General features: G+C 38.1%; 3 protein-coding genes and 1 long non-coding RNA gene across 4 annotated transcripts; 2 read left to right on the top strand and 2 right to left on the bottom strand.

The window, feature by feature from the left end:
• Nucleotides 1-4,782: 4,782 nt before the first annotated feature.
• On the bottom strand, nt 4,783-6,414 carry LOC103959528. Its single transcript, XR_669075.3, has 3 exons — nt 6,238-6,414; nt 5,108-5,248; nt 4,783-5,019 (listed from the first exon to the last, which is right to left on the bottom strand). It is a non-coding gene; the product is annotated as an uncharacterized LOC103959528 (long non-coding RNA).
• Nucleotides 6,415-8,297: 1,883 nt separating this feature from the next.
• Nucleotides 8,298-18,170, top strand: LOC103959527. The gene is given in 6 exon segments (XM_048580281.1): nt 8,298-9,243; nt 9,324-9,488; nt 9,671-10,851; nt 15,546-16,338; nt 16,422-16,586; nt 16,781-18,170. Coding segments are annotated over 6 exon segments (4,461 nt in total). The 3' UTR covers nt 17,992-18,170.
• LOC108868105 lies at nt 13,134-21,717 on the top strand. Its single transcript, XM_018650453.2, has 3 exons — nt 13,134-13,383; nt 13,463-14,165; nt 20,821-21,717. The coding sequence occupies exons 1-2, from the start codon at nt 13,194-13,196 to the stop codon at nt 13,876-13,878; spliced, it is 606 nt and encodes a 201-aa protein (XP_018505969.2). The 5' UTR covers nt 13,134-13,193; the 3' UTR covers nt 13,879-14,165; nt 20,821-21,717.
• Nucleotides 21,718-22,925: 1,208 nt separating this feature from the next.
• Nucleotides 22,926-23,867, bottom strand: LOC103959561 (uncharacterized serine-rich protein C215.13-like). Its single transcript, XM_009371913.3, has one exon. It carries the CDS (start codon nt 23,865-23,867, stop codon nt 22,926-22,928), a length of 942 nt encoding a protein of 313 aa, XP_009370188.2.
• Between the last annotated feature and the right edge of the window lie 268 nt (nt 23,868-24,135).

The raw sequence follows: 24,135 nt of genomic DNA, 5'->3' as shown, positions 1-24,135 counted from the left end.
GAAGTGCTTTTTGGGTGAGCATTTGCTAATGCAGGAACCAAGTTCGTGGATTTTGAATTAATGTAGGAACATAATGGTTACACAATTTATGCAGTGGTGGTAGCATTTTTATTTAATTTGTGGGAAGTGAGGGAAAAAGTGGCTTTTGCTTTTTCTTCTTTTGCTTTTCAGATATTTGAATTTTGTTGCGGGGTATGAATTCCGTTGTAAAATGGTTAGGTTGGCAGGGATGTACCAAATGGTGGCTAAATCCGGCTTCTAATATGCACATTGCAGCCAACTTTTTGTATGATTTTCTTTACATGCGAAGATGGGGATGTTATCGACCTTTTTCTGTTGGACTTTCTTGAATTTTCCTCTCATTTTGCAATGTTGCAAGATAATCGAAATCATATATTTTCTATTTTACCTGATAAGTTTATGTTATACCATACATTTTACCCTATTCTTAGTTATAGTTTATTGGTTATTTTGGTAGAATTTTGATATTTTGTTATGTATTTTCAATATAAAACATTTGACTTCGGAGCAAAAAGTGATCAAACGGATGAATTTTGAAGTGATTCCAATTGGAGGATGTTCTTGAGTCTTTCAAGATAATTTATCAAAATTCAAATTTTTCTACCAATCCATTTGACCATGGCGATGAAATAAAGACCCAACACGCAACTTTCCCAGATTGACGTTTCTGGACATTTTGGATATTTTGGAGGTCAAGATGACATATTTTGAGGACTATTCCTTTTGAGGATTGGTAGGGTACGTCTTCAGCTTTCAAAAGAGACCTTTTGGGAGCAAATCGGAGTTGATTGGGTCGGTCAAAAATCCAATTTTCTGAGAAGTCCGAATTTCAGTTTAAATTGGAAACCTTTTATTTCCTAGTTATCTTATTCTATTTGGTTTCCTAGTATTATTCCAAGATAGGTAGGGTTTTATTTTCTAGTAGTATAAATAAGGTTTTTTAGCCATTAGGGTTTTTTTGGAGAAAAGAAGGAAGGAAAGGAGGAAACACACACATTTTTGAGAGCTTTGAAGTTTATTTTCAAGGTGTTTTCTATCCATATTCTTAATAATATTTTGTTTTATGATTGTTCGTAACTAGTTTCGTTTGTTAGGGCGAGGCCACAAGTCCTAGCAAGAATATGTGATCTCTTTTCAATTTGGTTATGATATTATGCATGCAAGTTTTGAATTATTAATCACCGATTTAAACTATCTAATTGTCTTGATGATTGGTTACCATTAGGATATTTAGAAAAGTAATTTGATGCAATTTTGGCTGAGGGTTGTCCCTGGAATTGGCGCTAGCTTCTTGTGGTTAATTTGTGTAACTTCTTAGGATAGACGACACGTCTTAAGGGTTATATGATTTTTCAAAAGGTTTTCACAAAACTTAATGAGTCTTGCATGTTCACATTCAATCTGGACACCACAGACGAGTTGCATGTTAGACATACGTTCTATGTTGAAGATTCCAAGAAGCATATATATTAGGAAAACCTAACCTTCAACTATGCATGTGTAAGTCATAAGTAATTGAAGAACTACGTAGGATTGTTAAGGTGACGGCTGAACTCTAGTACTTAAATTTATTTTCAAAACTTTTTTTTTTTTACTTTCCCAATTTATTTAATCGTTTTTAATTAAATTCGTTTTTAATATTTTAGGACATTAAATCAACCCTTCCAAACTTTGTTTTCAAATAATTAATTAAGATTTAGTATTTACATAAATTATTCATTCAATTTCTTTGAAAAATGACCTTGCTGGAGCTGCTATACTACAATAACATTGTACTATTGCAAGTATTTTTAAATGTTTTTATCCCTACTTTTGCAGATAGTAAAATCCTATCATTACCCTTTGAAGATCAACTTTATTAAAAGTTAATCAAATCTAAAATTGTTTAATCAGCCGATTAATATTTCCTTCTCATTTTATCGAATAATTGTACGATGAATAAAATATTTTAAATTTAGTTGATTTTTGCATAATTGATATTTAAAGAACGACATAAAATATAATCATTTTGAATTTTCGCACAAAACATCTAATTAATTTCTTGTTACACTTACATGGGCATGCCAAATTAGTCCGTGGTCCAATTGGTCGGCTCATTTAAACCCTTTTTTTTTTTTTCTGTCTTTAAGCTTTTATTCCATTTTTACTTCAATTGGGGAAGTAAATATTTTTCAATACAAATAAAGTTTTTATTTTTATTTTTTTTCCGGTCGCTTTGGCGCGTTCAAGCTCGGTACAGGAGAAAAAAGGTGGAACTAGTATCCCAGTGCTTGGTTTTTGGTAAATTGGGCTCGTAAAGCTTGTTTGCAATTCGTATTATTCAAAAGCTAAGATCGAGTAAACTCTGCTACCTTATAGACCTGAGCTTTAATACTTGGGTATTCAGCTCGGCTCAACTTATTATGTAAATCTCTTTTGTTTTTGAGAAATCACACAATTGATACATTGTAATTAATGATTCAACTGCATCTAATTTTGGCCAAATAAATTTTCTCGTCCAAATTTTAGAACAACTGCGGAAATTTGAATGCGCCCTACACTTAGGCAAAGGAAAGAGAAAAACAAACTAATCTAAATACCAAAAACTTGGAACACAATCAAGAAAATTGTCATTGCGACTTGAATTACCAAAAACAAAATTCAGTTGCAAGAATTCCCATATCAAACAAGTCATATCATGAAAACTACTAACATTAACTAGGATCATCACCAAATAGGATTTTGCAAATAGATCCATACAAGTTCCAACCCTAATTACAATTCCACCACCAAATGGGGGATTTCTTGAGGTTATTCGGCTTCATAAATATATATACATAAATACATGCACATACTCTTGGAAATTATATATGAAGTTCAAAGATTGAAGTGTTTTGACTTTGGATTATAAATTGTTGAATCTTGGGAGACGGATGTCTATCGAACTACAAGCACAAGAGTAGGGACGAAATTTTGTCTTTAGGACGTTGTATTTATGCAAGCCTCAATCTCCAAGTTTGTCAAGATTTCTTACTTTTCTCTAATTGTTTATATTAATCATACAATTTATGTTGTGATTTTCTTGATGATTATTATCATGGAATTCTTTTATAATTTTCATATTTTCTAATATTGCTCTAACACATACATCTCATACATAATTTCATCGTGGTGAGAACGTAGATCAGTTGGTTAAGAGCGTTTAACTAAGTCAGCCACAATCTTCTTTATTACACCTCCTCTTGGCAGCGCTGGTATATATGGGGCTTTTAGATTTTAGGGCTTCAATAAGATTGTTTTTAGATTTAACATGAATGGTTTTCAAAACCTAATATAAGTTCTTATTTTAAAAACTTATCAAATTTAAGTAATTATAGCACATTTATTATTTATAAACTTATTGTGACAACCCATCTTTAATTTTACAATTTTATTAATTTTAAAAAAGTGAATTTATGAAAATGCCACTAGAAGTGAGAATTTTGACTTTCGTTGACCATTGTATCGTAACATATAAGAACCATTCTCTTAGCATATTGTCGTAGTATTCGTCGCTACGAAAGCGCAAGCGGAATTGAAATCGAGCTACGATGAAGATATTACGAAGCTACGAAATAAAAGCGTATTTTAGTAAATTCATTATTTCAGATCACCTTTATTATTTTATTATTATTTTCTGGTGAGCTTTCTGTGTTCGTGGGACCCCCTCAGTGGGTCTCCTCTCCTTTTTGTTCCCGTGTCCTCTCCTTATTATCCCGGACATATCTTTCATTTTTCTTATATTATTTTATTTCAAACCCCTCTCAGCTATTGCCACGTGGCATTATTTTCCACCACTCATGGACACTCTCTCTCCCTCATCTCCTCTTCCGTTCGTCTCTCTCTCCCCCTCGGACACTACCCTCCCCGTCTCAGGTGAACACCGAGGACCACCACCGCTCGCCGTCATCTCCGGCGAGATCGACCCAAACCAACATCTGGCCCCTCTCACTCTCCCTCTCGTTAACCTCTCTTGCACACACTCTCTGTTCACGACAGGAGCCAAACCCCATTCGAATCCGAGAGGATTCCGGCGAGGACTCGACAACATTTACTGTTAGTAATAATTGGAAATAATGGGTTTGTGGATCAACCTCACTTGACAACATTTACTATGAGTAATTACTCATTAGAAATAATGGGCTTGTGAATCAACCTCACTTGACAACATTTACTGTGAGTAATAATTGATATTGACGATAGCCATGTTCGTTGGATCTTTTTCAAGAAATAATGGGTTTGTGGGTCAATCTCACTCGACAACATTTACTGTGAGTAATAATTAGAAATAATGGGTTTGCAGATTAACCTCACTTGACAACATTTAGTGATAATTGATATTGACAATAGCCATGATCGTTGGATCCTTTTCGAGAGATAATGGGTTTGTGGGCCAATCTCACTTGACAACATTTACGGTGAGTAATAATTAGAAATAATGGATTTATGGATCAACCTAGGGGTGGGCACGGACCGAACTGGACCCAATTTTGAAGGGACCGGACCGGGCCTTGGTTCAAATGAGACGGACCGGGCCAGGTTCGGCATTTCAATTTTCAATATAGGAACCGAACCTTATCTGGCCCGATTGAAACGAGCCGGTTCAGGCAGGGTCCATGGGTCCTTGTTTTTTTTTTTTTTTTTTTTTTGGTTTTTAAAAAATAAAAATAAAAAAAAAGCTAAAATTTACACAAATTGCAATTGCACAAATTCTATCATTCAACCACTACGGCACTACCAACGTCCAAAATAACAACACATCCAAATTTCGAGAGTCCAAAATAACAATATTACATGACATCATCCAAAATAACAATACATCATCCAAAATAATAACACATCGTCCAAATTCATAGATTAAAGAAAGTTACCCAAAAAAAGCCTTTTTGAAGCCGATCCGCTCCCTAAGCAAGCAACTCTCTGACACAATCTAAGGATCCAGCATGAGCAGCTAATTGAAGCGATGTACTTCCAGGGTAGCTGCACACATATGGTACTACAATCAATCTAACTGTCAAAGTATTACTATAAATCTATAACATGAGTAATAATTAATATAGATAATTACCCATATCCACCAGCTGAAGCACAAACAAGAGCCCCATTGTCTAAAAGAACATGAACTCGCTCTGGCCGTCTTTGGCTGGTTGCTAAATGCAATGGGGTTGCACCGCCTCCATCTCTTATGTTCACAAATCTCGCAAATCCCCTGCCAATGTCATTCAATGTAGCGTAAACATCACAAAACAAGCAAGCACTTCAACACAAAACAAACGACCAAATTAAGACAAATGAGTACAACAAAAATGGAGGTAAAGTAGAGCTGCAGCAAAACAAGATGAGGGAAGGGACATCTCGAAAAGACAAACACAACACAACAAAAACTGAAGAAATCAATCACAAACCATTTACGATATAGACAAATGATTGCAATCAACAATCCCTACAAACCATTTAAGTACAACCGCAAACTGGATTAAGGAGGCTGTACAGATAGCTTAAAAATAAAGAAGAACCAAATTGTTTTGGGTTCAAAGCAGTATTTAATCTTTCGCTAGAAACCTACAGTATGAAAACTGTGAAACCATTTCTGTTCCATGTCATAATTTCCCATTCACCTAACAAAACCCTATTAGTAGTCTAACAACTCTTAAAGGCTTGAAGCATACATTGTATAATTAAGGAAGAGAGGTATTTACTGCAGCAGTTGGAATCAAACATTCACAAAGATCAAAACATAGGGAGGGACTACTTGAATCAAAGATGATCAAGTAAGATCTCCATGAAATCAAAGAATACAAGCCTTTACTTGAAATCAATTTACAGTTTATCAACATTTTGTAAACAGAGGTTGGCAATTGAATTTTATAATTAAGGAATTAAAGAGGAAAAGGAAGTAAGTAAAAACTAGAAGAAAAAAAAACCCAAATCTGAAAAACGCAATAAACACTCAAATTGAAATCCCGATCCCAATCCCAATCCCAAATTCCAATCAATAACCAAATCCCAACACAAATCCCAAATCTCACTCCCATCCAAACAGATCCACAATTCCTTCACCCTAAATGTTCATGCATTCATCAAATTACTCACACCTAAAGATTTAGTCTCTAATCAAATCCTATTATTCATGCTACCCTTGCTAGTGCTACTGATTCTCCGCATCAACAAAAATAAAATTCAAAGAAGTAGACTTACGATAGCCGACGAAGTAACAGATGTCGTCGAGGTCGGAGGATGGCTGGATGGGTGGTGGTGGTGTCGTTGTGTTGGTTGTAGCGGCAGTCATGGGCATTCTCTGGGATGTCGTTAGAGTCGAGTCAAGGGAGTCGAGGGATGGTGGAGAAGTGGGAGTGAGAAAGTGAGATTGAAAGTCTGAAACTGCTTCTGGAACCTAGGTTAGAAATTAACGGTTCGGATTGCATGATAGGTTATCATTTAATCTCGACCGTTGATTATAATTAGAAACGGGTCGGTCTGGGACCCCGTTTTTCTAAGGTTTAGGAACCAGCCCGCCCCGTTTGTTCTCAAAAAAAAAATAGGACCCAACCCATACACACCCCGAACCTACGCTACCCGCCCCGACCCGCAGTTCCTCTACCCGTTTGCCCACCCCTAGATCAACCTCACTTGACAACATTTACTGTGAGTAATAATTGATATTGACAATAGCCATGTCCATACAACCCTTGTTGACAATAACAGCTCTTAGCAGCTCTTAATGACAATTTTAATTGGGAAATTTTGTATAATTTAAATAATATTTTTTTCCGGTTTTAAAAAATAATAAATTATAATCATGAATAAGATATTTGGCCAGTGTGATGTGATTCCTTCAATCAGAGAGATGGCTGAAAACGGGATTTGAAGGGGATATTTTGATATGGGTAAAGTAATTAAAAATTGGATATATTTCAAAAGTTAAAAATCACTAAAAATTGAACATATTTCAAAAAATGGTCAATAAAGTTGGATCTATTTCAAATTTTGTGGTTCTAAAAACGGTAGGATGATCCTGCACGCACCAACTCAACCTTCAGGCAGTAGTTACGTCAGCACCCAATCGTCAGGCAGTGGCGTCAGCCTGCTTACGTCAGCACTGTAGACGAAAATCTGAGTCATGGCACTTCTTATCTACATATGACTTGCACGCAGCCATGGGATATACGGCGGTTTAATTGACAAACCACATATTAATGGTATCTTATTGTTGGAGTTCAACTTGTATTTATGATTCGTTTGGAAATGATTTTAAAATGACTAAAAGTACTTTTAGCAAAAATAGTTTTGAATTTTAAAAGCACTTAAAATACTTCTTGCAAAAAACACATAACTAGTACTTCTTACAAGAAGCACTTTAAGAAACTTTCTATGATTAACTTGCATTTTTACTCATGATTGGTTCCAAAAACTCAAAACTAGCATCACTATGAGTCCTCAGGGACCGTCGAGAACAACGTGATCTGGATTTCCAAATCTGATGAGAATCTTCTGAGATCTCTGAAAACCAATTGTCAGATACAACAGTTCTTTCATGTCACTTTCAAGTCGCTAGAAATCTCAATTCTCACTGAATTTCGGAAGGGCACTTCTGGCACAATGAACAAAAAATAGGTGGAAAAGAGAAATGGACAATACCTGAGAATGCTGTTGTTTTGAACTGTCTTGGGTTTGGATTCTATATAGCACTTTCATGGCTTGACAAATGATTTGGGTCTGGTTCATGCTAAACCGGGAAGTGTAGTGCTTTCCTCTTAGACTAGAGTTTTTCGTGTTGATAGCATGTTGTGAAATTGATGACATGTGTGCAATGGAATATAAAATAAATAAGACACGATATTTATAATGTTCGGTAATTGTGCCTATGTCCTTAGAGCTGTAGTAGTAGTCTCTCTCATTATCATACTGAATTTTACATAATAATGAAAACAATACATTGTATCTATATCTCTCTGTTATATTTGTGAGCTAATAAGCCTTTATACGGAGAAATTATCTTCATTGGTAAGGCCAAGGTGAAAATGGGCATCACACCTTCAGTATTTGTTGGCTGTCGGTGCCGCTTTTTCTTCAAGTGGGTCATCCACTTTTAAAACAGTATCTAAAGTTCTGGCGGGTATCCTGTCCCAGTCTTCCTCTCCAAGGCTTCCTCTCCAAGTCTACCTATAAAAGGACTAAAACAACCTCTCCAAGTCTTCCTCCTCCCACCTATAAAGGGACTAAAACATCTATTTTTCAACAACAAAAACTTAGAAGCCATGACCATGAGCAAACAAAAAGTGCTTCCGCAACTTATCATCCTCATAATAATAATAATAGAGGTACTATTAGCGGCAGCCACTTCAGCCCAAACACCACAATTAAGCACTTCACCTCTTCCTTCTCCTCCTCCTCCCGGTCAAATAGAAGTCAAGCCGGGTTGTCAAGACAAATGTGGGAATGTTAGCATCCCATATCCATTTGGTACAAAAGAGGGCTGTTACTTAAATGAGGATTTCCTCATTACTTGTAATAGCACACATTATGACCCCCCAAAACCATTTCTTAGAAAGAGTAATATGATTGTTACAAACATATCCGTGGATGGGAAGCTTTACATTACCCAATACACAGCCGTACAATGTTACGAAAAATCAGGTCGGCCGATTCCCGGCTTCACCAATTCTGTCACTCTTTCCAAATTCTTCATATCAAACACCGACAACGTGTTTGTCGCAGTTGGTTGTGACACCCATGGGTACATTACGGGAGACAAAAATGGAAACTACGGATACACTGGTGGGTGCACTACAGTGTGTGGCAGCAAAGACTACGTTGCCAATGGTTCCTGCACTAGTATCGGCTGTTGTCAAACACCCATTGCTCAAGGAATGACTTCTTTCGAGGTAAGTGCAACGAGTTTTAAAAATCATTCGAGCGTGTACTCCTTTAATCCTTGCAGTTTTTCCTTCGTTGTCCAAGGGGGCAAGTTCAACTTCTTCTCCAATATGTTGTGGTCGGATTATTTGATAAATACACAACTTCCGGTGGTACTCGATTGGTCAGTTGGAAATGAGACCTGCGCTAACGTTTTTGAGAAGAAACAAGTGCCGAATTACACATGTCAGGGCAACGCAACGTGTCATGATGTCGAGAATGGATCCGGGTATCGCTGCAAGTGCAACGAAGGTTACCAAGGGAATCCATACCTAAATGACTGCTATGGTATTTCTATTTCACTTTATTAGTACTACTAATTAAAATAATATGCTTAATTTCTGAGCATGGGTTATGTTGTTTTGCAGACATTGACGAATGTGAGGTTCCAGAGCTCAATACATGCAAGCAAAAATGTATAAATACAGAGGGAAACCATACTTGTTCTTGCCACAAGGGGTACCATGGTGATGGTAGAAAAGACGGAGAAGGTTGCACCCGTGATCCGAACTTTGTTATCCCAATTGTCGTTGGTAAGCATACACATATATACTAACAAGTGATTCAATGCTTTTCTACATGCTTTTAAAGAATCCAAACTTCGTCAGAGATGTGATAAAAAAGATGGTCGGTACATATGGTCTAGATAGCAATACATACTCATTTCATTTGGTTATAACTACAAGGGTTTACAATTAATTTGTTGGATATGTAGGAATCGGCGTAGGCGTCGTATCCCTGTTAATGTGCATCTCTTGGTTGTATTTGGGATACAAAAGATGGAAGCTCATGAAGCTAAAGGAGAAATTCTTCAAGCGAAATGGAGGGATCATGCTACAACAGCAACTTTCAGAACGGCGAGGATCCTCTCATGAAACGGTAAAAATCTTCACAACACGAGAACTTGAGAAGGCCACCAAAAATTATCATGAGACTAGAATCATTGGCAAAGGAGGGTTCGGTACAGTCTACAAAGGAATTTTAGCAGACGGCCGAGTAGTTGCAATCAAGAAGTCCAAAATGGTAGATCAAAACCAGATAGAGCAATTCATAAATGAAGTGGTCGTACTGTCCCAAATCAACCACAGGAATGTGGTCAAGCTTTTAGGTTGTTGTTTGGAAAACGAAGTCCCCCTACTAGTTTACGAATTTGTCGCCCATGGAACCCTGTTTGAATACATCCATAACACAACCAAATCATCCAAATTCAACGCGCCTTGGGAAATTCGTCTACGGATAGCTGCAGAAACTGCTGGAGTGCTGTCATACTTGCACTCTGCAGCTTCTGTTCCTATAATTCACAGAGATATCAAGTCTACAAATGTACTCTTAGATGAGAATCTCACAGCCAAAGTGTCCGACTTTGGAGCCTCAAGATTGGTTCCGATGGACAAAGCTCAGTTATCTACAATGGTGCAAGGAACTCTCGGGTATTTAGACCCCGAATACTTACAGACAAGCCAATTGACTGAGAAAAGCGATGTCTATAGTTTCGGAGTTCTCCTTGTAGAGCTACTAGCAAGAAAGAAGGCACTTTCCTTTGACAAGCCGGAGGAAGAGAGAAATTTGGCAATGTATTTTCTTTCAGCACTGAAAGACGACCGCTTGCTGCAAGTTCTTGATGAATGTATTGTGACCGAGGCAAACATTGAGCAGCTTAAGGAAGTTTCTAACCTTGCAAAGAGGTGCTTGAGAGTAAAAGGAGAAGAAAGACCAACAATGAAGGAAGTTGCAATGACACTGGAGGGGCTGAGAAGGATGGTAATGCATCCATGGGTCAATGATGAATCCATATCAGAAGAGACCGAGCACTTGATTGGTGAAATATCAATGGAAACTATTAGTTAGGAAGGAGGTGGCGATTCAAGTTCGGGGTATCATACTATGAGGAACCACGTTGTATTACCAGTTGGTGATGGGAGATAACTGTGCCAGTGAACAGGTCTGCTTTATTGTGCTTTTTTTTTTGCCTAATGTTCCATGGAGTACTTATGTCCAGAGTTAATTAATTTTAATTACCTTGTTTAGTTTGGAGTAAATGTAATTTTATAGTGAATGCAAAAAAGTTGTTCTTAATGATTGTATCCCATGGAGTACTTTTTTTTCCCTTTGAATCTTAATGCAGACTTTGTAAGAAGGCAATCTAAATCCCGACGATGGAGGGATTATATTTGACAACTAGGTGTGTACGATGTAAATTGATTTCTACTATTTCTTCCCCTTCTTGTACCGCAGTTAGATGCTAGTTTATAGGAAGACTTTTGTATAAATCTTTCTCTCTGATATCATTACAATCATTCTGGCATACATATTATTTCCCAAGTTTTACATGGTATCAGAGCAGGATTAATCCCTGCTCGGCTCTGCCTTCTCTTTTCCGCCGCTACATTCCTCGCGCCTACAGAGCGAGCATTTTCTTCTATTTTATTGTGTCATTGATTCCTGTCATGGGTAATGACCAAAGCTCGGATGGAGACAAGCCAAAAGCCTCCAGTCCATTTTTTTTTTACATTCTCGTCTCCAATGGAGACAATCGCTTTACTTGGTGCAGATCACTTTCTGACATCTAATATCAACAAATTAATAATCTCCATCATAAACAAGAGAGCTGGGCACCCAACTGCTCCTCAAGCCTATGTTGCAGAGAGTACATCGGTATTGTCTAAACTCCCGGAGCGTCTCTGTCCATGGTTGATTGATAGTGGGGCGACATACCACATCACGTCTTCCCCACACTCGCTCGACACCACCATCAAATCTTCCCTACCACTAGTGGTATTACCTAGTGGAGAAAAGGCTCCTATTACTTCTATTGGCAGTTTATCTTTAAATTCATATATTCAATTGAAGAATGTTTTGGGTGTGCCCAAATTTAAAGTTGACCTTATGTCGGTTAGCAAGATTACAAGAGGATTGAGTTGCTCAGTAATTTTTTTTTCGTATTGGTGTATTTTGCAAGACTTGGTTACGAAGAAGACAATTGGTCTAGGTAAACAACACGGAGGACTTTACGACCTTGTGGCATTGGCCACTCAACAATCTTTCTACAAAAATAAACCCTCATGTAATCTTGTTACCGTTTCTTCCAATTTGTGGCATCAACGGTTAGGTCACATTTCTCCAAGCTGTTTAGAATTTTTATCAAAATCCTTCTTGAAATTTTTGTATTCTCATGATAGCTTGTGATATATGTTCTTTGGCCAAACAAACATGTCTTCCATTTGGGACAAGTACAATTTCTACTTCTCATCCTTTCTCTCTCATACACTACGACATTCGGGGTCCTCACAAAACCACTTCACTCACCGGTGCACACTAATTTTTTTAATCATTGTTGATGACTACTCGAGATATACATGGGTGTACCTCATGCGCCATAAATCCAAAACACAAGGAATCCTTGAGTCTTTCTTTGCCTTTGTTCAAACCCAATTTCATTCCAAAATACAACAAATCGAGTAGACAATGGGGTGAGTTTTATTCTATGCACCAATTTATCCAAGACGTCTACACACCTCAACAAAATTTTGTTGTCGAACGTAAACATAGGCATCTCCTTGAGACCACTAGGGCATTAATCTTCCAAGCCAAACTTCCCCTCCGTTTTTGAGGAGAAAGTGCGCTTACCGCTGGCTATATTATTAATAGCCTTCCTACCATAGTCCTTGCCACGAAAACACCATTTGAGAAACTTTACAACAAGCCCCCTACTTATATGCTTGTTTTTGGGTGCCTCGCCTATGCCACATCCGCTCACCCACTTCTAAATTCGCCACTTGTGCCACTCAAAGCATTTTCCTCGATTATCCCATTGGGCAAAAAACTTATCGTTTATATAATTTGGACACCCAGAAAATTTTCACCAACCGTGATGTTGTTTTTATGAAGCAATTTTTTCCTTTCAATTCAAAGATAATACCCAATTAGCCCAAACAAAAAAGGCAGCATCAGGCCCACTAACCACACTAGTGCTTCCAATATGCCAAATTCCTCTTTTTCCGATATGATTTGCCCTTCTCCTCAGCCAAACCCAGAACCTGACATCGGTCCCCATGTGCCAAATCCATCTTTACCTAATGTAGTTTCTTCTTCTCAGTCAAACCCAAAACCTTCAGCGTCGGTGCCCTCTTCTCCCTAAAAAAAATGTCGACAATTTGTCTACCCACATCGACTCACCACCAACTACCATCGCACCACCAATCGTGACGCCACCTCCTCATCTTGAATCACCAATTGCCATGCCACCGGCTCCTCTTGAACCACCCATCGCCCCGCCACCTGCTCATCTTGAACCTCCACTACCTGCTAATCCCGTCTGTCAATCACAAAGTCCCAAACAACCCTTCGTTCTTCTCAAGGACTTTATTTGTTCGCAGGTGACTCTGCCACCAGATCCTTTGTCTTCATCATTGCTCGGTCTTTCACCCGGTACTCGTTATCCTCTTTGTAATTTTGTTTCTTACAATCGTTACTCAACCAAGCATTTATCATTTATTGCTAATATTAGTCGGGATGTCGAGCCCACTTCTTTTCCACAGGCAAATTCAAATATCCATTGGCAGCAGGCTATGCATACAGAACTTGAGGCCCTCCAATCCAACAACACCTGGACGCTCACTTCCCTTCCTCCAGGCAAACGCCCAATTGATTGCAAATGGGTACATAAAAATCAAGCGTTGTTCTGACGGTTCAATTGAGTGGTATAAAGCTCGACTTGTAGCCAAGGCCTTCACCCAAACAGCAAGCATCGACCATCATGACACATTCTGTCCCACTGCAAAAATGATTACAGTTCGTTGCCTTCTGGTCATTGCTGCAGCCCGCAATTGGTCTCTCCATCAACTTGATGTCAACAACACATTCCTTTATGGCGATCTTCACGAGGAAATCTATGTGTATCCTCCTCCTGGTCTCCGACAATAAGGGGAGCACTTGGTATGTCGCCTCAACAAATCATGATATGGCCTTCAGCAAGCTTTGGGCCAATGGTTTGCAAAATTTACTGAAGCCGTTAAAGCTGCTGGTTTTATTCAATCAAAGGCCTATTACTCATTATTCACTCATAGGCAAGGTATATCTTTCACAGCTCTATTGATCTATGTTGGTAATATATTGATGATATATTGATCACCGAAAATGATGAAAGGCTATAAAGTCTCTCAAGCAATTTCTTCATACTTGTTTTCGTATCAAGGATCTTGGGCATTGAGGTTTCCCGTTCAAAGAAAGGTATTTGCATTTCACAGAGGAAGTATGCTCATGACAGTCTCAAAGATGGTGGTATATTCGGTGCTAGTCCGGTCTCATTTCCAATGAAGCAAGGAACCAAGCTCACTGACTGTGGAGGAATACTCAAGGATCCATCTCAATATAGGCGATTGGTTGGTCGTCTAATCTATACATGTTCTAAGCAGTTTATCCATAAGCCGGTAACCACACATGGAGGCAGCTTTAAAACGAATGAAAAGTGACTTCGTTTGAATTCTTCAAAACGAATGAAAGGCGATGATAAAACCCATCACAATTTACATTGGCCCAGTAGAAAATCAAGTACTAGTTATGTCTTTTTTATAACAAATGATAGTATCTACACTAAGAGGGTAGGGGAGTGGGGTAAGCCTTATAATAGGCTTGCCGTAATAATGTGGTCCAAATTTGTCTTTGGCGAGAAACGAACCTAAGACCACTCCCATACAAGTGAAAAGAAATACCATTAAACAGTAGTACTAAGTAGTGACTAGTCATGTCTTTAAGCATGGACAGTGATTTTAGTGATTGACCTGGACAAAACAGAAAGAAACTTCTATTAGTAGGCCCTCTAAAGACTCATACATCTAGTTTTGAATGGTCAATGGTTGTGCTTCTTCACCAAGCCATAAGTAATGGTGGACTCTTTCAACCACCTTAATTCCCAGTAATGACTTGTAGACTACGTTTAAAGTCATGGTGGACTCTTTCAACCACCTTAATTCCTAGTAATGACTTGTGGAACTACGTTTTGTTTTGCTTCATGAACATGTATAGTTACAGATCCATCTGGAAGATACGTACATTGAATAAGTTCCAAGTTCCATAGAGATCGAAAACGTGATAATTACAGTCCCGAGTTGTAATGATTAGCATATACGTAGATATAGTTAGCGTAGTGTAGGTATACTAGGTAATGTTTTCTTGATGATATTTATTTTATTTTGTCTGATTGTGAAAATGAACCATGTCCACGAAAGAATTAGTAACACGTCCTATAAGTTATGGCAGGTATCCTCTCCAAGGTTTGCTCAATCAATTCACAAGTCTCCTCTCCAAATCTTCGCCTCCAAGACTTCCTCTCCCAGTCTTCCACTCCCAGTCTTCCAGTCTTCCTCTCCAAGTCTTCCTCCTACCTACCTATAAAAGGACCAAAACATCTCTTTTTTTTCAACAACAAAAACTTAGAAGCCATGACCATGAGCAAACAAAAAGTGCTTCTGCAACCTATCATCCTCCTAATAGTAATAGAGGTACTATTAGCAGCAGCCACTTCAGCCCAAACACAACTAACCTCTCCACCTCTTCCTTCTCCTCGTCCTCCCGGTGAAGTAGAAGTCAAGCCGGGTTGTCAAGACAAATGTGGGAATGTTAGCATCCCATATCCATTTGGTACAAAAGAGGGCTGTTACTTAAATGAGGATTTCCTCATTACTTGTAATAGCACACATTATGACCCCCCAAAACCATTTCTTAGAAAGAGTGATTCGATTGAAGTCACAAACATATCCGTGGATGGGAAGCTTTACATTACCCTATACCCAGCCGTACAATGTTTCGAAAAATCAGGCCAGCTGACTAACGACTTCACCAATTTTGTCACTCTTTCCAAATTCTTCATATCAAACACCGACAACGTGTTTGTTGCAGTTGGTTGTGACACATATGGGCACATTAAGGGAGACAAAAATGGAGACTACGGATACACTGGTGGGTGCAATACAGTGTGTGGCAGCATTGACTACGTTGCCAATGGTTCCTGCACTGGTATCGGCTGTTGTCAAACACGCATTGCTCAAGGAATGACTTCTTTCAAGGTAAGTGCATGGAGTTATGATAATCATACGGATGTGTACTCCTTTAATCCTTGCAGCTTTGCCTTCGTTGTCCAAGAGGGCAAGTTCAACTTCTTCACCAATATGTTGTGGTCGGATTATTTGAAAAAAACACAACTTCCGGTGGTACTTGATTGGTCAGTTGGGAATGAGACATGCTCTAACGTTGTTGAGAAGAAACGAGTGATGAATTACACATGTCAGGGCAACACCATGTGTTCTGATGTCGAGAATGGATCCGGGTATCGCTGCAAGTGCAAGGACGGTTACCAAGGGAATCCATACCTAAATGACTGCTATGGTAGTTCTATTTCACTTTATTAGTACTACTAATTAAAAAACATGCTTAATTTCTGAGCATGGATTATATATGTTGTTTTTCAGACATTGATGAGTGTAAGGTTCCGAAGCTCAATACATGCAAGCAAAAATGTATAAATACAGAGGGAAACCATACTTGTTCTTGCCACAAGGGGTACCATGGTGATGGCAGGAAAGACGGAGAAGGTTGCACCCCTGATCGGACTTTTGTTGTCCAAATTGTCGTTGGTAAGCATGTAAATATATAGTAACAAGTGATTAACAATTGATTCAATGCTTTTCTACATGTTTTTAAAGAATCCAAACTTCGTTAGGGATGTGATAAAAAAAGATGGTCGGTACATATGGTCTAGATAGCAATACATACTCATTCCATTTGGTTATAACTACCAGGGTTTACAATCAATTTGTTGGATATGTAGGAATCAGCGTAGGCCTCGTATCCCTGTTAATGTGCATCTCTTGGTTGTATTTGGGATACAAAGGATGGAAGCTCATGAAGCTGAAGGAGAAGTTCTTCAGGCAAAATGGAGGGATCTTGCTACAACAGCAACTTTCAGAATGGCAAGGATCTTCTCATGATACGGCAAAAATCTTCACAGCAGGAGAACTTGAGAAGGCCACTAAAAATTATCATGACACTAGAATCATTGGCAAAGGAGGGTTCGGTACAGTCTACAAAGGAATTTTAGCAGGCGGCCAAGTAGTTGCAATCAAGAAGTCCAAAATGGTAGATCAAAACCAGATAGAGCAATTCATAAATGAAGTGGTCGTACTGTCCCAAATCAACCACAGGAATGTGGTCAAGCTTTTAGGTTGTTGTTTCGAAACCGAAGTCCCCCTACTAGTTTATGAATTTGTCACCCATGGAACCCTATTTGAATACATCCATAACACAACCAAATCATCCAAATTCAACGCGCCTTGGGAAATTCGTCTACGGATAGCTACAGAAACTGCTGGTGTGCTATCATACTTGCACTCTGCAGCTTCTGTTCCTATCATTCACAGAGATGTCAAGTCTACAAACATACTCTTAGATGAGAATCTCACAGCCAAGGTGTCTGACTTTGGAGCCTCAAGATTAGTTCCATTGGATGAACCTCAGTTATCTACAATGGTGCAAGGAACTCTTGGGTATTTAGACCCGGAATACTTGCAGACAAGCCAATTGACTGAGAAAAGCGATGTATATAGTTTCGGAGTTGTCCTCATAGAGCTACTAACAAGAAAGAAGGCTCTTTCCTTTGACAAGCCGGAGGAAGAGAGAAATTTGGCAAACTATTTTCTTTCAGCACTGAAAGACAACCGCTTGCTGCAAGTTCTTGATGATTGTATTGTGACTGAGGCAAACGTTGAGCAGCTTAAGGAAGTTTCTAACCTTGCAAAGGGGTGCTTGAGAGTAAAAGGGGAAGAAAGACCAACAATGAAGGAAGTTGCAATGGAACTGGAGGGGCTGAGAAGGATGGTCATGCATCCATGGGTTAATGATAATTCCAATTTAGAAGAAACTGAATCCTTGCTTGGAGGAATATCAATGGAAACTATTAGTTTTGAAGGAGGTGGCGAATCAAGTTCGGGGTTTCATAATATGAGGAACCACGTTGTATTACCAGTTAGTGATGGGAGATGATCGTGCCAGTGAACAAGTCCGTTTTATTGTGCTTTTTTTGCCTAATGTTGCATGGAGTACTTATGTCTATCATTTAATTTCTTTAATAACCTTGTTTAGTTAATTTGGAGTAAATGTAATTTTGTAGTGAATGGAAAAATGTTGCTCTTAATGATTGTATCACATGGAGTTCTTTTTTTCCCCTTCTCAAATTACATTCATTATTTTGTGATGCACAATTTTTTTTTAACGAACGATGTTTATATACACTAGGAAAGTGTGGTTGGTCTTACAATAAGCTAACAATAATGTTATTTAAATACGCATTTTGCGATAATTAAACTTAAAACTTCTTACTTATAAGTAAAGAAAAATAATACTAGACCGTAATATCAAGCGGCAATGCAGACTTAACTTATAAACGAATGATCAAAATCAAAATTTTATGTAACACCAGGATTACTCTTAAATGAGCACCAAAAATTAACTGACTAAAATTTAAGGGTATTTAGCTATAAATTACTTAAAATTACTGATTAGGCATATATTTCTGATTTGAACTTATTTTTTATTAATTAGACGTGGATCAATAAGGAATGCTAAGATCAACCATATTATTCTTCACAAACTTATGCATGTCGTACCTTTATTGGTATCACATCGATCCGAGTCTTCTCGCTCCACCCTCACGGTTCAGTCCTCATCTCTTGGGTTGCAATTCTTTTTTCTTTTAAGAAACCTCGTCAGTAGAATGTTGATACTATTCAATGTGGGCATATTCCCTCTTTTGTCCTTCATCCATGATTCCAAAGTTATACTATTCAATTGGCATATATTCCAATGTGTAAATTTCGCCATTTTCTCTTCCTGTCCACTCTTGCAGTTCTTATACTATCCAATGTTGTCATTTTCTGTAATTCCTAATTTCTTGTACGAATTTTATTCAACCATATGATTTTGTGCGGTTTTTCTTATGAATCCGGATTTTCTTTTGTGAGGATTTTAGAAATTCATGAATTGTGTCTGTTCATCGTATATCGTGCAGTTAGAAATTATTTTAAAATTTGTTATTTAAAATTAAAAACAAACAACCCCTGATAAAAACTGATTGTACGATGAATAATGAACGGATACATCTACGAATCTCCAAGATGCTCATAAAGAGAATCCATAAAGAATCATGTTGGGCTTTTTTTTTCTTTTCTTTTCTTTTTTTGGGAAACTGGAAATGCATAAACCAAGGCAAGAGATGCCAAAGAGAACAACGAAGCCAAACACCAGGCAAACAACCAAAAAATAGATAGGAAGTACAAGGGGTAGAAAACCCGACACTTGAAGCCAAGCTCTAAGTGTCCCCCCTTGCACCCCCAACACAAAATAAAGGTAGACAAGGTAAACCATCATTATTCAGTACATGCACTAGCGAAGATGGGGGTCGATCAACCCAAGACACATCACACTTCTCCACACATCTACACAACGCCAAATGGTCAACTGTCAAATTGGCTGATCTTGAAATCCAAGACCAGCAACAGTCCTGAAAGGCTTCCCCAAGCTTCAAACACTTTGCTAAAATAGGAAAAGCCTCTCATCTGCCATCAGAGATTGTTCCCAACAAACATAAAATGGTTGCTTGAGAATCAAATTCAACAACAACATGGGTCTGACCCAATGAGAGACCCAACTCACAGCCACACTTCAAAGCCAACGCTTCAACACTAGCAACAGAAGTCGCACATATTATACATATACTAAAACCCAGTTTCCCGGCACTGTCTTTCACTATTAATGAACAGTGCAATGGCGGAAATACCCTCAGCCACTCCATTTTTTTTCTCTTGGTACAATGAAATTATGTTTTTGAAAATGCTAGCCATGTATCATCGTTCAGAAGTCTTCTTTGTCTACAACCTCTGGACTATTCCACTTATCTCTCGAACTCGGGCCGCTCTCAAGCTCGGCTTCTCTCACTCTGAAACCTTGCGTTATCAATAGTAGAATTTTCTTCGGGGTTTGAGTTTGATTCGAAGAAAATTTTACCCAGAAAAGCTCCCCTTTTTTTGGTGAGATTTACGGCTTTCTCGGTCTTGGGTTTTCTTTCGTTATCAGAACAATATTGATATCATCTGTTGTTTGAATTTCTTTTTTGTGATTTTGGGTTTACAAATGGATTTTGTGTTCAAATTTCCTTTTTGTGGTTTTGGGGGTTTGGTTTGTAGCCTCCGATTCTACATATGAGTGTTTAATTTGGTTATGTTTTCAATTTCAGGAGACCCTGGATTTTTGTTTTTCGGGCTTTTGTTTTCAGCCTCCGACGCCCTCTGTGCTCAAGCCCTATGATAGCAGTGGTGAGCTTCCCTTTCAAAGATTCCTCCTTTCCAGTGATTAGGGTTTATGAAGTGATTTCTCCGCTTAATTTATGCGTCATTAGATTGCTGAAAGAGGATTTGAATCAATTCATCCAAACTTGATCCTAACTTTATCTTTTTTGTTCTCCTACTGGTGGTTGTGAACGTGATGTGTTTCTTTGTTAAGAGGAAATTAAGAAAAACATTTGGTAATCTGCTTTTGGTTATCTAAATTTCAATTCATCTGTTTTTATTTTAAAGCTGCTGGATTTATTCAAAGGCCAATTACTCATTATTCACTCATAGGCAAGGTACATCTTTCACAACTTTGTTGATCTATGTTGGTAATTTCTCACAACTTTGTTGATCTATGTTGGTAATATATTGATGATATATTGATCATCAAAAATGATGAAAGGCTATAAGGTCTCTCAAGCAATTTCTTCGTACTCGTTTTCGTATCAAGGATCTTAGGGATTTGAAATTTTTCTTGGGGATTGAGGTTTCCCGTTCAAAGAAAGGTATTTGCATTTCACAGAGGAAGTATACTCTTGACATTCTCAAAGATGGTGGTATATTCGGTGCTAGTCCGGTCTCATTTCCAATGAAGCAAGGAACCAAGCTCACTGACTGTGGAGGAATACTCAAGGATCCATCTCAATATAGGCGATTGGTTGGTCGTCTAATCTACCTCACTATCACAAGGCCTAATATTACATATATCATACATGATCTAAGCAGTTTATCCATGAGCCGGTAACCACACATGGAGGCAGCTTTACGTGTACTCAAATACCTAAAAAATGCACCTGGACAAAGATTTCTATTTTTAGCCGAAAACAACCTGACATTTCATGGAGAACGAAGAGGCAAAAGACTGTCTCTCTTTCCTCAGCGAAAGCTGAATATAGAGCAATGATGGGGACATGTTGTGAGCTTACATGGTTGCGAAGCTTATTGCGTGATTTACAATTGCCACATCCTGAATATGCTCTACTTCACTGCGGCAACCAGGCAGCTTTACATTGTCAATCCAGTCTTCCACGAGAGAACGCGACATATTGAAATAGATTGTCATTTCATTCAAGACAAGATTCAGGATGGTTTAGTTAGCACTAAGATTCAAGATGTGTTTACGAAGCCTTTGGGCAAAGATGACTTCTTGGTTATGATACGCAAGTTGGGAGCTTTCAACATCACTCTCCAACTTGAGGGAGAGTGTTAAGAGGCAATCTAAATCCTGATGATTGAGGGATTATATTGACAAATAGGTGTGTAATATGTAAATTGATTTGTATTATTTCTTCCCTTTCTTGTATAGGAGTTAGATGCTAGTTTATAAGAAGACTTTTGTATAAATCTTTCTCTCGGATTTCAATACAATATTCATTATGGCAAACATATTATTTACCAAGTTTAACAGACTTACCTTATAAATGAATGATTAAAATCAAAATTTTATATAACACCAGGGTTACTCTTAAATGAGCACCAAGAATTACCTGATTAAAATTTCAGGTTATTTAGCTGTAAATCGATAAAATCTTTACTAATTAGTCATATAGAAATGATTAATTTCCGTTTGGACTTCAGTAATAATAATTAGATATAGATTTATGAGGAATGCTATATGGCGTTTGTATATAATTGGGTAAGTGACTCCTCTACCCCTTGGCGAGAAGATCAGCAATATCCTTGTTCACAAACGTCTGCATGGGGCTGCTCCTTCTTGGTATCACATCGATCCGAGTCTTCGCGCCCCACCCTCATGGTTCAGTCCTCATTTCTTGGGCTGCACTTTTTTTTTTGTTTGAGAAACTTCGACGGTACGGAAAAATTTTATACTATTTAATGTTGGCATATTCCAACTTTTTGTCGTTCATCCATGATTCCAAGTTCTTATACTATTCAATGTTGTCATACTCCAATCATTGTTCTAAAAAATTTTACCTAAGCGCTAAGTGGCTGGCCACCGCCTCGATTGATCACTAGACTTTTGAAAATTAAGAAAAAACGTCTAAACCTACTTAAACGTCCGTCTAGCCCGCGTGGACGCGCCTCGGCACCCTCATGTTGCGACTTACTTAGACAAAAAATCTATAATTTTCATTTTGCATTTTTGTTTTTCAATAAAATGTAAGAGACATTGAATACTTGAATAAACACTTGGTATATGTTTGTTCCTCATATTTTTAATATGATTTCTAATACAGATAAACAACTTTTTTCACTAAAAAAAACTCTAAATATCGTTTTTTCTCCTATAAAAAGCTACCAAATATATCAATATTCATAAATTAAGACTCACAAATATGTTATATACACTATCTAATTTTTCTACAACATACCACGCAATTCTTTCAATTCCCAAAAAACACGTCAACCCTTCCTCATATTACCTTTAAACCAAATAGTTAAATGAGGATACAAAAAAGTTTGAAAGCTATAAGTAAATTGTATAAAAACAAAAAAACAAACCAAATAAATAAATATACAGCAGCAGTATCGATTAGTTTGATGATCCAGTTGATCATTTCTACATTGCCAAACCATAAAATGAATGAATTCACAGGACCACACACACACACACACACACAAAATACTAATCTACACGAAAATAAAACAATCAAGAGATAGTAAAGGGTTATCAATGTCCTCAGCAGGAAGTGAGTCCATATAGTCAGCTACTGCTTCTCCAGCTGCAACCTCATCAATTTTAGATGTGATCCTGTGAATTCTCATCTCTGTTTCTCTGCTCTTCAAACACGGCCGAAGAAGCCGGCTCGAATTGTTGTAATTTATGTTGGGGTTGTGTGGCTCGATACGAGCTCTGGATGTGGATTTAGTTGCGCAACAATTTGAACCTGCAGGCCTAACATTCAATGCATTATTAGGCCTCAAATGGCTTTCTTTGGGGGGGATTGGCATGTTGAACCTTCTACTTGGAGAGGGTGACCTCAAAGTTCTACTTGGATGTGAATATGCAGAGATCATTGGCCTCTCTGGCTCTTTTCGGAAGCTCTTTTGCCTTCCTAGAGAAGTTGGTGAGCTTGATCTCACTCTCTTCTGTGGTGTAACTGATACATTTCCCCTTTTCGGGCTCGGCGGCTGCTTCTTGTTCAGCTTTTTGTTCACCTCTGTGGCCAAAACCGGCTTTTGTCGCAATGCCGATGAGGAAAACCTCGAAAAGCTTGCGTCTTTGATCGAGTTAATCCGAATGACATGCGGGTTTTCCTTGTAACACGACCACAAGAACTCGTTGGAGAAAGACCGGTCGATTTTCGAGCTGGAGACCGTAGAAGCACTTGACAAGGCTGAGCTCAATGAGGAAGCGCTTGAGTTGGAAGTGCTTGTGGTGCAAGTGATAGAGGAGGCAGAGGAACTGGAGTTGCAAGGGGATTGAGGACAAGGTGAGATTTTGCTGGAAGCAGAAATTGGAGGGATGGTGATCGTAGGAGGAGGTTGTGAAATCACCAACTTGTCTTGGACATTGTTAAATTCTTGTAGAAAGTGTTTTTTGGGTGAGCATTTGCTAATGCAGGAACCCATTTCCTAGATTTTGAATTAATGTAGGAACATAATGGTTACACAATCTATATAGTGGTGGTCGTATTTTAATTAATTTGTGGAGAGACTTTTCAATGTGATCAAAACACGGGTGGTACACTACGTGGTTACTATACAAATAATGTGATATATGTATTAAAAAGTTAATGACTTAAAAAATAAAATTTTCAACCACTTATATAAAAACACATAGTGCACCGCCCGTGTTTTGATTATAATGAAAAATTTCTCTAATTTGTGGGAAGTGAGG

The sequence above is a fragment of a genome, unplaced genomic scaffold (assembly GCF_019419815.1).
Source record: "Pyrus x bretschneideri cultivar Hongxiangsu unplaced genomic scaffold, Pyrus_bretschneideri_v1 Contig15, whole genome shotgun sequence".
In the NCBI taxonomy this organism is placed as follows: domain Eukaryota; kingdom Viridiplantae; phylum Streptophyta; class Magnoliopsida; order Rosales; family Rosaceae; genus Pyrus; species Pyrus x bretschneideri.
Note: the sequence above shows the minus strand (reverse complement) of the source record. Positions and strands in the feature narration are given on the sequence as shown.

Coding starts and splice junctions, on each gene's coding strand:
- LOC103959561 (XM_009371913.3), bottom strand. CDS start 23,867: ATGGGTTCCTGCATTAGCAAATGCTCACCCAAAAAACACTTTCTACAA.
- LOC108868105 (XM_018650453.2), top strand. CDS start 13,194: ATGCCACCGGCTCCTCTTGAACCACCCATCGCCCCGCCACCTGCTCAT. Junction 13,384..13,462: donor ATTGCTCGGTCTTTCACCCG/GTACTCGTTATC, acceptor TGCTAATATTAG/TCGGGATGTCGAGCCCACTT.